This window comes from Colletotrichum destructivum, chromosome 7 (assembly GCF_034447905.1).
Source record: "Colletotrichum destructivum chromosome 7, complete sequence".
Lineage (NCBI taxonomy): Eukaryota > Fungi > Ascomycota > Sordariomycetes > Glomerellales > Glomerellaceae > Colletotrichum > Colletotrichum destructivum.
In genome coordinates, this window is record NC_085902.1 from 3,978,480 (window position 1) to 3,992,000 (window position 13,521).

Consider the following 13,521-nt stretch of genomic DNA (forward strand, 5'->3'; position numbering starts at 1 on the left):
CATCTCACATCATTCCGTCCGTCCGTCCACTCAGGAGTCCGTCCACTCATCCATCAGCCCCTCCTCTCAGCTCTCACACTCACTCTCCTCACTCCTCACTCTACCTATCGCTTTTGCTCTTACTCCTCACCATCTCCTCACCCGCTCTCCTCACCCGCTCTCCTCACCCACTCTCCTCGTCCACTCTCCTCACTCTTTCTCCCCCTCGCTCCCTCCCTCTCTCTCTCTCTCTCTCAGCAGGCCCGGCACCCCGGACTCGAGACCCCGTGGGCTCCCCACCTCCTCATCCGCCTTCCCGTCATCCCCAGTGTCCCCAACGCCGAGCTCGTCCGCGCACCACTCAGGCCGTACGCACTTGGTCACGCCCGTTTTTCGGTCACAAACAGGGCCTGCACTCCCGCTCTCCCTCCCTCGCATTCATGGACGAAAAAAGAACAGAAATGTGACAGAAAGTGGCAGCAGGCCACCGCGTATTGTACACGTACACGCGCGCTCGAATTTCTCAATCATTTACCAGCCGCCCTTCCATGACTGGACTAGATCCTCCACCCCCCCATCCCTCCCCCCAAATCATACAAGGCACACATTGTGTAACACTCTACAGCCAACAACGCCGTCCATGCCCAACCGTGCCGTCCCAAAGGATTTGATTACTTGATCAATGGGGCGCTCCCGTCATCATAAACGGGCAACCCGGAGAAAGAGAGAGAGAAAACCAACCCGGAATGAGCACCGCCGCCTCGGTCATTCGAGGTTCATCCTCGCCTCGTCGCCTATCCCCCACTGCCCACCGTCCTTGCCTTGCAACGCGAGATTAAGCTTCAGCCCCAGCGCCGACGCCTCCTCCTCGCTTTTGGCTTCGCTCGCCCTGCGGCTGCGGTCCTGTTCCTTGTCCGCCTTGCCCGCGACGCTCTTATCCGTGACCTTCCTTCTCAGTGACGGCGTCTTGAAGAATGACCGCCCGCCCGAGCTGGTGGACAGCGTCGATGCCGCGTCATCCTTTTCCCTCTCGAGGTCCTTGTCCGACAGCGTCAGGTCTTGCGCCGAGTGCATGGGGGACACCATCTTTTCTTCGAGCGTGCTATACCTCTGTGTCGTCAGCGCGGGTCCCGGCGGGCTCATCGTCGGGGATCCGGGTTGCCGAGGGTTCGGCGGTGCTTGTGAAGCATCCAGTTCGTGTGCCACGTCGTCTTCCGATACCTCCACCAACTCGGCGTCGCGGTACCACTTCCTGCGCCGTGTCCATCGCCCCCATCCATCGGCGCCGCGGCGGCCATTTTGCCACTAATTGCATATTAATATCATTCTTGTCCAAGTCGCCCCCAGTCTCATGACGGCTCATCTAGGCTGGGTTGGCTTACCTTGTTGTCGTAGTAGATCCAACCGTTCCTCCCGGCCTCTCCGTCGTAGTCGACTGGCTCCGTCCCGTCGTCGGGCACACCGTCGACCCTCCACTTGCTGCCGTAGACCCATCGCCAGCGCATGTTACTACCGTCTTCCACCTCGGGGAGCTCGAATGTGTCGCGCGACGGCACGGGGTTGTTGTGCTCGTCCGTCCAGGCCGACCGCTCATAGGCAAACATGCTCTGCGTCCAGCCGAGCCCAACCCAGCGGCGCTGGTTCTCGTAGATGATGAAGGTGAACTTGACCCCGGCGTCCCTGCTTGTGGCGTTGTTGCCGTGCTTGTGCGATTGTTTCCGGAGGGCTTTAGTGAGCTCGGATGCAGCGGGCCGCTTGGCCTGGACCTTGCCGTCTTCTGCTTCGACCGTCATCTCTACGGGGACGGTTTTAACCGGCTTCTCAAAGGTGAGTCCGGTGACCAGAGCCGCCGTCCTGCGGACCGTTGCGCTGCGCCACAGAAGCGTCCGGGCGACGCGCATGACCCTGGCATGCCATGTCAGCACCAGGGTGCCGAATAGTAGAGCCACCCTCCGCGTTGTGATGATGCGGAATGGCGGCAGGGTCAGAGCGGCCCAGAACGGGGTGCAGAACAGTATTCGCACAAAAAGTGTCGTCAAGGCCGGCCGTGTCGTGGCCGACGTGGGTGTCCGCTGGGTGCTCAGGAAGTCGGTCAGCTCGAGGAGAGGCTCAAGCAGGACGTTGCACCGCCCGGTAAACTCCTTGAGTGTCTCGACAATCTCGTCAAGTGTTTTCTGGTGTCTCGTGTTCGTCGCTTCCGACTCGCCTCTATGGTGTCCCTTGGCCGCGGTCGCATTCGCATTGGTCTTGGGCGCGCCCTTCTGGCCCTTGGCCGCAGCCGCGCCTGCCGTGTTCTGCGCCGCGGTGGCGTCCTTGGAAGCTGGCTCAGTCCATCCGCTGCTGCTTAACGGACTGAAACGGCGGCCGTACATGCCGAGAATCAACGTCAGAACAAGGACGATAGGCCCGGCGACGCGCACTACGGTGTCGCCGTAGAGTACTATGGCCCAGAAAGAAGCAAGCAGCAGGAAGCTCTCCCACGGATCGTCGGATGTCCATGTCAACAGTCCCGCGAGCTTGTTGAGGGGCAGCAAAAACGGGTGCGAGTATGCTAATGCGCGGGTGATTTGCGGCGGGGTGGCCAAGAGGAGGGGTGATTTTTGATGTACGATGATGGTGGACTGGCGGGAGGAGCGGCTCGGGGTCGTTGCAGCGAGGGTGACGGGAGAGAAGGTCGCATAGGTCGGGGGCGCACCAGAGGGAGTGCCGTCGAGTCCGGGAGTTTGGGAGGGATCGCTGACGGAATCGGCGTCGGCGCCGCGGTGGGCTTTCGGGGTCGACATATGGACTAGCCAGGGCGTTTCCTGCGTTTCCGGCAACGGAAGGATTAGTCTCGGGAATTTCTGGACGGATGTGGCTTGTCGACGAGTGGCAGGTGCAGCCGTCAGTGGAGCCGATGAGTAGATGTAGTGTGCAAAGAGAATGCCATCTGGTGGGAATGCGGTTGTGTGGATGGAGAAGAGCAGATACGAAGCAGAAGCAGAAGAGCAGGGAAAGGCGGCTATGACGTGGTGGCTGAGGCGTTGAAGGACGCCAAAGCGCAATGCAGAGCAAGCAGCAGCAGCCTATGTTTTGGGGGGCTGGTGTGTGGTCTGTCTGCTGCTGTTTGGAGGGGGCTGCAGCTGTCCCGAGCTCAGCTCAACTCAGCTCTGGACCGCCGGCCTGGCTGGCCACCAGGCACAACACGTGTCGGCCCTGGCGGAACGGTGCGGAGCTGCGACGAGATGAGGTTCCAGACGCATGTTCACCATGCTCCACGCTGATGACGGAGGAGGGGAAAAGTACCGAGTAGAGTCGAGGGGAATGGGCAAGGAAAACAAGGACATGGGTAGAGGAGGGGGGATAAGGATGGCCGTGGGGAGGGGGGGGGACTCACAAAGGCAGCCATCAATGTCCGGGGTCTTCCGCTGCGTCCGGTCCGCAGATCTTCGGTGCCGCGATGTGATGGCTGAGCGCGTCGTTGCACGTCTAGGTATGGCGGACCCCTCACACAGACGAGAGATTTGATGAGACGACGAGGGTCTGATAGGCGGGGTAGAAGATGGAGGAGGAAGAAGAGGAGGAGGAGAAACAGTGCCAGCTACCTATGCAGGCAAGGAGGGTAAAGAAATGTAGAGGGGGGAAAGCGGCGAGAGCTTCTCAACGACTGCATGCGCACCGGTGCAGGGCGAAATGGAGTCGGTGGATCGCAACGCAACGTCATCGGTTTCGGTCCAGTCGTTGGAAAAAGCCAATGTCTCGCTGCTGCTGCTGCTATCGCTGTCGTCGCCGTCGCTGTCGTCCGCTTTTATCGCGCTCTAGAGTGTCCGTCTCGGCATTTGGTCCGGCTGTCTTGAGGACGCTTCTGGCCCTTGTCCGGCCGAGGTTCTTGGGATGGTGGCTCCGGGGGCTCGGCAGGAAGTCCGGTCTCTGGAAAGAGCGAAAGAGAAAGGCGGGTATGCGTATGAATGGTGGATGCAGCAGGCAAAAGCGCGGGACCTGGTGTGCAAAAGAGAAAAGAGAGAAAAAGGAGAGAGGAACGAGGCTTGGGGAAAGCTATGATGAACGCGACGGCGTCGGATGGATGGCATGAGCGATCGGGACAGACTGGGGAAGCCGCGCCTGCCTGTATTGCCATATTGCCCACGTGAGAACGTTTGCTCTTTAGGTACCTAGGTAGGTAGGTTGCCTAGGCTTATGGCGGCTTCAGCACGTCTGGGCCGTACCAGTAAACACCCCCCGCCTAGCAGCGACACACCCTTATCCCCCCCTACATCACTCGTGTGCCATTGCTCTCTCTCCTCATCCCACTTTAAACCCCGGCGATCACATGCAAATTCACACCCTTTTATCACAACACAGCTCCAAGGTCGTCCCCATATCCACGGGATGTAGCTCATCCCAGCTGCATCTCCCCCCCACATGACACGGAGAACTTCGGGGACGCATCTCGGTGCTCTATCGATCGTTGTACTTATAGGTAAATTACCACAAATTCCCGTCTAAATACTTGAGCTTTCCTGGCTTCAACACACCTTATCAAACAACCATTCCTTGCCCTTTCCAAGACAAGAATCCGAAGCTAACGGCATGCATCCACACACAAAGGTGCATCTCCAACTCGCCAGGTCCGAGTCAAGTCAACAACCCCAAATAACCTACGTCAACCATCATGTTGGGCAATTCTCACAAAGGCAAAAAGGCAGGGCCGCAATTGAAGTGGACAGAAGAGTAACTCTGTATCTTGGATGAGCAAACACGGCTCCGGGGAAAACATTCGTTTTCAATACCTTGTCATCCTTCATAAACCGCCGTACCTAGCCAGTCCTTCAACTCTGCCATGTTTTTTCCGCTGCCTAGAAATAGAAAGAAAATACATAGAAGAAGCAGAAGCAGCAGAAAAAGAAGAGAAAGAAAACGTACAACCCCAAATGTAAAACACCTACAGGGCCGCCTCCCGAGTGCTCAAACCCAGTTCCGTGTGTGAGGGTCTCGCGAGAGCCCATTCTAGTTCTGCAACCCAACGCCGCTAAGGAGAAAACAAGTCTGCCCCCCCGCCCCTTCCTGAGCAATAATCCGGCTGTCTCCTCAACTCCGGATATCAAGTCACAGTTGTCGTCCGTCGTCCATCGTAAACGAGACTTCGAGCGTCAGTCCTACTACTCTCCTCCGCCACCTCAGCCAATGTGCTCAATCTCCGTGTTCCTACCCGTCACCCATCGGTAGAACTTGGCCGTCTGCATTCTGGCTCCGCGATGACTGCCCGTCAGTGCGTTCGCGCTGAACACGAGCCGTTGCTCACCGCCCGTCTTGAGCACCAGTCGAACCTCCGATCCCGTCATCTGCGCCGCCTTGACTTGACTGGCGTCCACCGTCACCTCCATACCGTCTTCCTTGACGCTTCTCGCAATGCCGCTGGACTCGTCCTCCAATACGAACCGCAGGAACCTGCCCTCTTGCGCCCAGTGCCTGTCGCCTTCGTGGAACTCGGCAACGTCTATCGATGTCTCCGCCTCCTTCTTGCCGCTGAGTGCAGGCGATGCTGCCTCGCCTCGGTCGATGACTGGTGACTGAACCATCGCTACCGGTATCTGTGGCGACTCCGATGTTCGGACAGCTCGCCATCGGGCATCGTTGGTCAGGCCGATGTGCGCTAAAATCCTGGACGTGTTGTTTCCTGACAAGCCGCCATTGTTGCCGTCCTCGGTAGCGTTTCTCTCAAGGAGGCCAGCCTCCGTCCGCTTGATTCCTTCGTCCTTGTGGTCGTCGACGGCGTTGCTGATGCTCATTCGAGGGTCCGATCGCCGGGCCGCACTGTCGCCGCTCCCTGCACTTCCGCACCTCGCGGGTTGCGTTTCGGCCTCCTGGTTGCTTTGCACGGTGAGATCCACCGACGGCTGCTGGTTCGCATCCTCCTTCCGGACACCAATACTACTGCCGGTGGTCATGTCATGCGACATGGAGGACCTTGGAATGGTTGCTGGTTCTGCCACTATCACTGTCATGCCAGGCCCTGAGGGCAGAGGTCGACGAGCATCGTTCGGCTTGGCCTGGGAGGCGCCCGATGATGGCTGCTTGGTGACCTTCTCGGGTGCCGGGGCGCTGTTGAGCAAGTCGGCGACCTGTAACACGGGACTAATCTGGGCGGCTTCTCTGTCCAGGCTGGGCGACTTGGACGCAGCCTTCATGGCGCTCTGAGCGAGTTTCGCCATCGCTGCTGCATGATTCGGTTGAGCGTCCTTCTCCCCATCTCGCGCGTTCTTCGCGTCGGCCGTCTCTGGACCCTCCTCCGCGTTGCACCTCTCATGTGGATTACTCCTGGAAAGTTCCGAGAGCGTCGCCCTTTCGGCCGGCCCTGATTTCGACCCCGGTGGAAAGACATTGTTCTCGGAGGCGCTACTGTCGGCTCGAACGGCTGCGTCGGATCCAGCTGCTTTGATGTTGTCGCCCTTGACCGGATCCGCAGGCGATCCCAGTGCGACATTGGGCAGCAAGCCTTCGTCCTTGCCCGCCGCCTTGGGCGTGGCGTCGCCAGTGCTGCGATTTCTGAGCGGCGTCGTCTGACGAGCGTCCTCCATCGTTACATCCTCCTTGTCATCCGCCGTAGACTTGTCTTTTCGTGCCGATAGCCGTGTTCCAGCAGCGGCACCCATTCTGCCCGATGGCCAGCCGCCTCCACCCAGCCGCGACGAGGGACGCACCTCTTGAGTGCTTCGTCTGAGAGGTTGGGGTGTGACCGGCCGCTCGTCCGCGTCCGCCGTCTCGTCGTCGTCCTCGTCACCACCGTCTTGTGTGACCCTACCCTTGCGGCTTCTCCCTTCCACGTAGTCCTCGTCGTCGGAATCATCGACCCCCGGCGGATTGTCGCCAAAGTCGTACATATCCACATCGGGAGTCGAATCCGAGTCTGACGCCGAGGCAGAAGACGGGACCTTGGTGGTAGTAGGCACAGCCCCCTCGGTGCCCGAAGCGGCAAGCATGGCCTCGAAGGAATCGTAGCCGCGAATCTCTGCATACGTCTTTCGCGCTTGGTTGGATGGATTGTCGGGATCGGTTGGCCGGCTCGGATCGTCAAGGACCATGGGCTTCAGAAGCCACTTGACTCCTAGCCAGCCGAGCCGAGTTTTGCCCTTGGACTCGAACCACAGAACGGGAACGTCCCTTTCCAGGACACGAGGTTCACCGTCGCCGAACCCAGATGCCCACCCAGCGATTCCGTCGTCGTTATATGTGTAGCAGCTTGGTCTGATCTTTTTGTCGTAGAGCTGGGTTTCGCTCAACTTGGCCTCCCAGCCACACATCCTAAGGTCCGTCCAGCCAAGGACCATGACGATGTAGAGCTTGCTACTCCTCGGCCAGCGGGCGTGATAAAGCTCACCCGCCTTGGGATTGAGGATGTACTTTGTTGGCATCGAGTCCTCCTGCTTGGTGTCCTGCTTGGTGTCCTGCTTGGTGTCCTGCTTGGCATCCTGTTTGGGCTCCTGCTGGTGCCCCTGCTCAGTCTCGTCCTGCTCGGCGACATTTTCCAACGCAGCGGCTTGGGCCGGGGCCTGAAATGGCGATTGTGACACTGATGGGGCCCGGTCGACAAACGAGTCCACCACGGCCGGTATGCCTCCTGAGTGTCGTTTGCCGCCGGATTTCGGGCCGTGTAGTTGATTCAGGGGCTTGTATCCGTTCTCGAATGCCTGGCGGACGCACGCGTTGTTCAGGGCAGCAAGCTCCTCGGTGCAGTCCACGACGTGGAATCCGATCGTCTCGACGGCCAGCTTGTGTTCCTTCTTCTGGTGGCCATGCGAAGCACCGTGGAGGTGCTTGGCCGCGGCGGCGAGCGCGTTTTGCTTGAAGTGCACACCGTGCTCGTCGCAGCGCAAGATGTAAAACACATCGTCATACTTCACGATGTTATGCTTGAATTCCGCCTTGCCGTCCTGATAGACCTCTTGGAAGGTGATTGTCCGAGGTGCGATGGAATGGGGACTGTCCAGCCTCGTTCGCTTGAATTCCGCGTCTCGAGCCGACACGTCGCTCGCGTCGGACTTCCGCTTGGCCAGCCGATGAATGTCCATGGCCTGCCTCGCCATATCGTCGGCTCGGGGCGTAGGGAGCTGCGTCATGTTCCTTCCATTATGCGCCTGCAACCTATCGTCACGGTTTCCCATAGCCGGCGTGTGGATCGGCGGCAGAGGTACCCGGTTACCGTGCATTGATTCAGCTGGATCACCACCGGTCAAGGGCCTGGCAGAGGGTTTGATTCGCATGTGGCCGTAGTGATTACTTCCGAGCATGGGAAGCTGGACCTGCGAGGCGAGCACTCGAGGAGGCCCGTTAGCTACCGTGCTGCCGTTGACCGGGCGGTTCTGGTAGATGGGAGATATTCGAGGCGAGCCCTGCTGCGGGCCGGGCTGGCCATGATGAGGCCAGTTTGGGTTGTGGGGAATGTGCTGATTGTGCGGGTTGCGCTGGCTTTGACCCATGGGCTGCTGCGGCTGGCGGGTTTGGTTGAGAAGCTGCTGGTGCTGCATCTGGGTGGAGCTTGCGTCCCCCAACGCTCCGTTTGCCTGTCTCGAGAGTCCATGTTGGTTAGGGTGAGTGGTGTGCGAAGGCATCACCGTACCTCCCTGGGGCAATGGCTGACGCGGCTGCGAGATGGTGTTGGCTAGCGAGCTCGAGGGAGTGGCACGGGCCAACATCTCGGACGGCAATGCCATGCGTCCGTTCGGTGGCGTCTGGCTCGGAAGCGTCGCAGTCGTCGTCTTCGTCGTCGAAGGTCGTCTCGCGTTCGGCCCGTTGTGTCCGTTGTGTCCAGAAGGGCCGGGGATAGGAAAGAGGATGTGATGCTCTCGGAGAGCATCCCTTTCGCGCTGTACACGATCCTTCTCCTCCTCGTCGAATCTATGTTGACAGGCAGCCCAGCGGTGGGATCGCAGCTCGTTCTGGTACTTCTGGATGAGGTCATGGGCTTTTGGTGGCAGGCCTGGCATATCGGCGTAGCGAGCCTCGTCGTCCAGATCAGTGCATGCGTCGCGCTGCTGTTGAAGAAACCTTGATCTGATGGTTTCCTTCTCTGCTTCGAAGCGGGCTTTGATTGCCTCAAAGTCATTGAACCAGCGTCTACGATCCTGGTCCAGGTCCGGTTGGCCGTTCTGCAGACCGTTCATGCCGGGATTACTTGTGCTCGCCATGACGGTGGAAGTTGGTGTTGTTTGTGGATCAAGAACAACGGGTTTTTATGCAGACCATCAGCCGGGGGTTCTTTGAATGTTGAAGCACTGAAATCAGGATGGTCGACCCATGCCCAACGTGTCAAAAGTCAAGGTTCCGTTGTAGGCCTCGCCGTGTCAGGCATCCGTCTCGGGATTTGGAGGCCCTGGTTTCCAGCAGGAGCAGAACAGAGGTCACAAAACTGCTGCCCAACTCATAGAACAACGGCAAGAAGGGTAACGTGTGACGTCGATAGGCGTCGAACACAGTGTTGTTGCCGTTGATGAGTCGACTGAAGTGTCGGGAGCGGGAGCTGTAGGCAGGGAAGCCGAGAACCGCAGACGAGAAAAGGACGGCAATAACGAGATTACCGATGGTGATGCAGAGACGATCAGCTGAGATTTTTGACAAGGTCGATGAGTTGTGTGGGTTCAAAGTCTACCAAGTGAGCAACTGTGGGTCGCAAACGGATGAGAGGAAGTCGTTCCGCAAGGCCAACAATAACCCTTCACCGCGTGTCTTGAATGCGCAGCAGCGAAACGAGTCTAGAGGGAGAGGAGAATGAGTGGGCTTCGTTCTGTTGGTGCCAGTGACCAGAAAAGAGGGGTGAGTGAATAGGATTTTGGCGGCGGCGGGTATTTGTCGATGGTGGTGGTGACGCTGATGATGTAGACGACGATGCCGATGATGCCGACTGGAAAGGGACTTTGGTGGTGGACGAAGCAGACGTGAGGCTGAGTTCCAGGATCGCCCTTTCTTGGTTGTCGGATGGGATATTGTCTTCTTTCTTCTCTTCTCTCTTTCTAAATGGCCAGGGTCAGGATACGGCAGGAAGAACGCAAAACAACCAGATAAGAAAAGGGAAAAGAAAGGAAGGAAAATGAAAAGTGCGACCAAAGGTGTAAAGAGATGCGGATCCCTGGTCGAAAAATAGCCGTTGGTCAGGGATGCGATCCAACGAGTCGGAGTCGGGTAAGAGCAAGCGGATTGGGAAATGAGAGAAGGGGGGTAGAGCAAGTGTGTGTGAGAAAGAGTAAGAGAGTGTGTGTGAGAGAGTGGCATGTGGGGGATAAAAAGAGGAAGGGTTAGGTAGGTAGCAGCAGTTGAGGGGAGGGGGAGTCACGGACGAAAGGCAATGAAGAGTAATCAAGGTGGTGAAGGTAAAAAGGACTGATGAAGGTGATGAAAAGTGGCGATAGAGAAGGGTACCTAGGCAGGTAGGTAGGTCTGTAGGGAAGGGAAGACACAGCTGCTGGTGGTGCACTTGCTCGATCGGGCGGATTAGTGGTGTCTGGGGCAAGAGACGGAGGAGTGAAGGAAGGAAGGAAGGAAATTAACCCAATGTTTCGGGCAAGTCCAGTCATGTACGAATTGAATTTCCTATCATAAGGTAGGTAGCATAGGGGCAGAAAGGGAAGGAGCGTTTTGATTGTACTCTCTAATGCCCGCATGGAAATGACCTTGCATTGTCTGGGTAGGTAGATAGAGCGGAATACTCGATGCAAGTTGTACGTACCCGACTTGTTTGTTGGGTTGGCTGGCTCTACAGTATCCGTCCAGCGCTGTCAAGCCATATTACCTCTGATCACCAAACCAAACCTGGCTGCGGATGGTGTCGATTGCGGAGTCGGGTGGAGTAACGTAGGTACGGTAGACAAGAGCAAGACAGTATGGACTATCTGATACGTATGGTGAATGTGACAATACGAAGACGAGAAAGGGGAGGGGAGATGATGAATGCTTGTTTGAGATGGGGAAAGCAAAGGAATAAAGAGTAAGACACCCGGACAGCTCCAGTGTGTGAGCTGAGCATGTGGCTGTGCCTGAGGTAAGGCAAGGTAAGGAAGGAAGGCAAGTGAGCAGGTACGGGAGAGGGAAAGGCAGAGTGCTCATTTGGTGGCTACATGTACCCGAATCAAACTATGGGTAAGTCATCCAGCCCTGTTGGTACGTGGACTACCTCAGGTAGGTCATCAGAGCAAGCACTGTAAAGACCAACCTGTACAGTGTACAAACACCAACAACGAGCAGCTGCGCTTGGCCCGGGCTAGGCCTGCACCCGAGTCTCTTTGGGTTTATCTCTGACGTGACGTCTACATAGGACCCTTGACGCCGCGAACTGTACGAGCATTCGCGGATCCAGGTTAAGAAAAAACACAATGTGAAAGTGAGAGAGACGGTGGAACAAAAAAAAAAAAAAACCACGCACAAACTTACACACACTCTGACACTACGCTCACTCACCCACTCACAGACAACCTACCCGAGAAATGCTCGCCTCGGTCGGGTCCTACTAGGATTGGATGATGCGAGCCTGGCGGATGGCGGTACGTATATCCCTGGCTCCTTTGGGGGGGGCAGGGGTTGATTTTTTGTTTTCTTTTTTTTACTTGCTGGCACTCTATTGTCAGTAAACTCGGCGCTGGCGCCATCGTTTTACACGGTATCTCAGGCCGGTATCCCACTCACTCATATTTCACAGATGGAGACTGGACGAGACCACCCACCACTCATCGGAACACCTTGTACGGAATGAGCATAGCGCTCCGTTGTGTGGATCTCTTGCCTCAGGAAAGGATATGTACATCTGTACGCGAGGCCCTTGCCTGTCTCCTTCACCATCTATGCTTTATTGTATTCGTACTGTCAGACCGACGCTGCTCATCAGTCCACGTATCCGTGTCTACGATGTATTCCCCCCTCTACATCAGTCTCACACCCACTAACCACGGAACACAGTGTTTCCACGCTTGACCTTTACAAGCCCCAACCAGCACAGTGTTTCCACTACAAATCTAGCACGGTAGAAGGGTCCACTCACCATAACGCCACAGGTGGTCCAGTTAGACCAAGCGCCCAATCCCGACCCTGAGAACCGCCTACGCCATTCTCGATTCCATCCAGTGGGATGCGTTCATTTACATTTTCGGTAGCAAATCTCCTCGCTCTTCAACTTGTCGACAGGATGACTGGCACCTTGTCAGCGGCTTTACTTACTGCTGCTTGGTTCCAAGGTGCTGTGTTTATCGTGAAGTAAACGCGTATCTAACCTCACTTACTTTTCTCCCTTTACCTCTCCAAGGTTCCCTTGCCTGATTTAATACGAGACCCAAAACGGATAAATACATTCGAGTCGTTGTCCCGCGTGGCTTACCTTTGAGTTTAAAAGGAGCGGGGAGAGGGGGAGGTAAAAGGCGACACCGAGGACGACATGGGCGTGGACGAGAGTAATCCGCCTGCGGCATCTGGTTTACGCTAGGCTCTCTTCGGCGTCATCCCCTGCTTTTCCTGCCTGTCACGGCCCATGCCATGAATGATCCCAGTCGCTTACCTCCTTATCTCATCTCACTCGCCACAGCTAATCATCCCACCGACTTGACCTCGCCTTGCCTTAATGATGTCTCTTATTGGCCATTGTCGGACAAACAGCCCGCGGCAAAAGTTACACCACCCTGTGTGCCTGCTCGGATACTACAAGTACACAGCACACCCGGACGCCTGTCCGCCTACCAACCAGCCTTTACGCTACGCGCACAGTTACTATTGAGCAGTCACACAATCTCTAACACCCTCCCCCAGCAATCCGTATTGATATCCATGAACCATGCTGCCTCGCTTTGTGATTTGGGTAACTTTCGCCCGTCGTTCCCGTGCGTAGCTCATCACGACCCCCCGTCCAACTAATCCCCTGTGGATATTTGTGACATGGACCAAGTTTCCATCAGCGGATCGGCATTCTGTTCTGGCCCGTAAAACCGCACCAGTCTGTACCCTTTTTCAACCCTTCATTTGGTCCACTTCGTTTGGTCGTAGACCCCGTTCCTCGTTTGCATGCTTCGTCCTATGGTTGAGGAAGCTCCTGCTCATTGGGCACGGGTATGCCGTGCATAGTTGGATCCAAACACTCGGCGGCTGCACATACCGTGAACGTTCACACCATCCGTACGAAGGTACACACTCACAACCCCCCACCACCACCACTCCTCATATGGGCCATACCTCACAAGAGACAAGAGTCAATCTCAAGAGAATGACGCTAGGCCCAACGTGGTACGGAGTACGACTCCAAGTTACCCAACTCAAACTCACGTAAGACTTTTGCGATTCACACAGGTATGTGACCCCTCAAACCGCTCGCGCATCCGCGGGTTCCTGGTAGAGTTGCCGTCGGCCGAATAATTGGTCGTGGTTTGGATGCACGCACGCGACGCCCGTACGCACGCACTCACACCATTCGCACGTGCTGTCTAGCTGTCTAGTACACCGTACCATATTATTAACTCAGAGTCATACAAATCACCAAGCTCATTCAACCTTTCTCTACGGACACTTTAATCGTCTCGTTCTCGATCACTAAAC

At 56.8% G+C, this 13,521-nt stretch overlaps 2 protein-coding genes across 2 annotated transcripts; both read right to left on the reverse strand.

Annotated features, from left to right (window-relative positions):
- Positions 1-567: 567 nt before the first annotated feature.
- Positions 568-4,058, reverse strand: CDEST_11788 (Putative Peroxin/Ferlin domain-containing protein). The gene is made up of 3 exons (XM_062927944.1): positions 3,356-4,058; positions 1,362-2,783; positions 568-1,284 (listed from the first exon to the last, which is right to left on the reverse strand). The coding sequence occupies exons 1-3, from the start codon at positions 3,365-3,367 to the stop codon at positions 745-747; spliced, it is 1,974 nt and encodes a 657-aa protein (XP_062783995.1). The 5' UTR covers positions 3,368-4,058; the 3' UTR covers positions 568-744.
- Positions 4,059-4,499: 441 nt separating this feature from the next.
- Positions 4,500-10,986, reverse strand: CDEST_11789 (uncharacterized protein). Its single transcript, XM_062927945.1, has one exon. The coding sequence runs from the start codon at positions 9,141-9,143 to the stop codon at positions 5,136-5,138; it is 4,008 nt and encodes a 1,335-aa protein (XP_062783996.1). The 5' UTR covers positions 9,144-10,986; the 3' UTR covers positions 4,500-5,135.
- Between the last annotated feature and the right edge of the window lie 2,535 nt (positions 10,987-13,521).

Bases quoted from the DNA above. Each gene is read 5' to 3' on its own strand.
- CDEST_11788 (XM_062927944.1), bottom strand. The intron at 1,285-1,361 runs GTAAGCCAACCC...ATATGCAATTAG, and splicing joins GGATCTACTACGACAACAAG to TGGCAAAATGGCCGCCGCGG.
- CDEST_11789 (XM_062927945.1), bottom strand. From the start codon at position 9,143: ATGGCGAGCACAAGTAATCCCGGCATGAACGGTCTGCAGAACGGCCAA.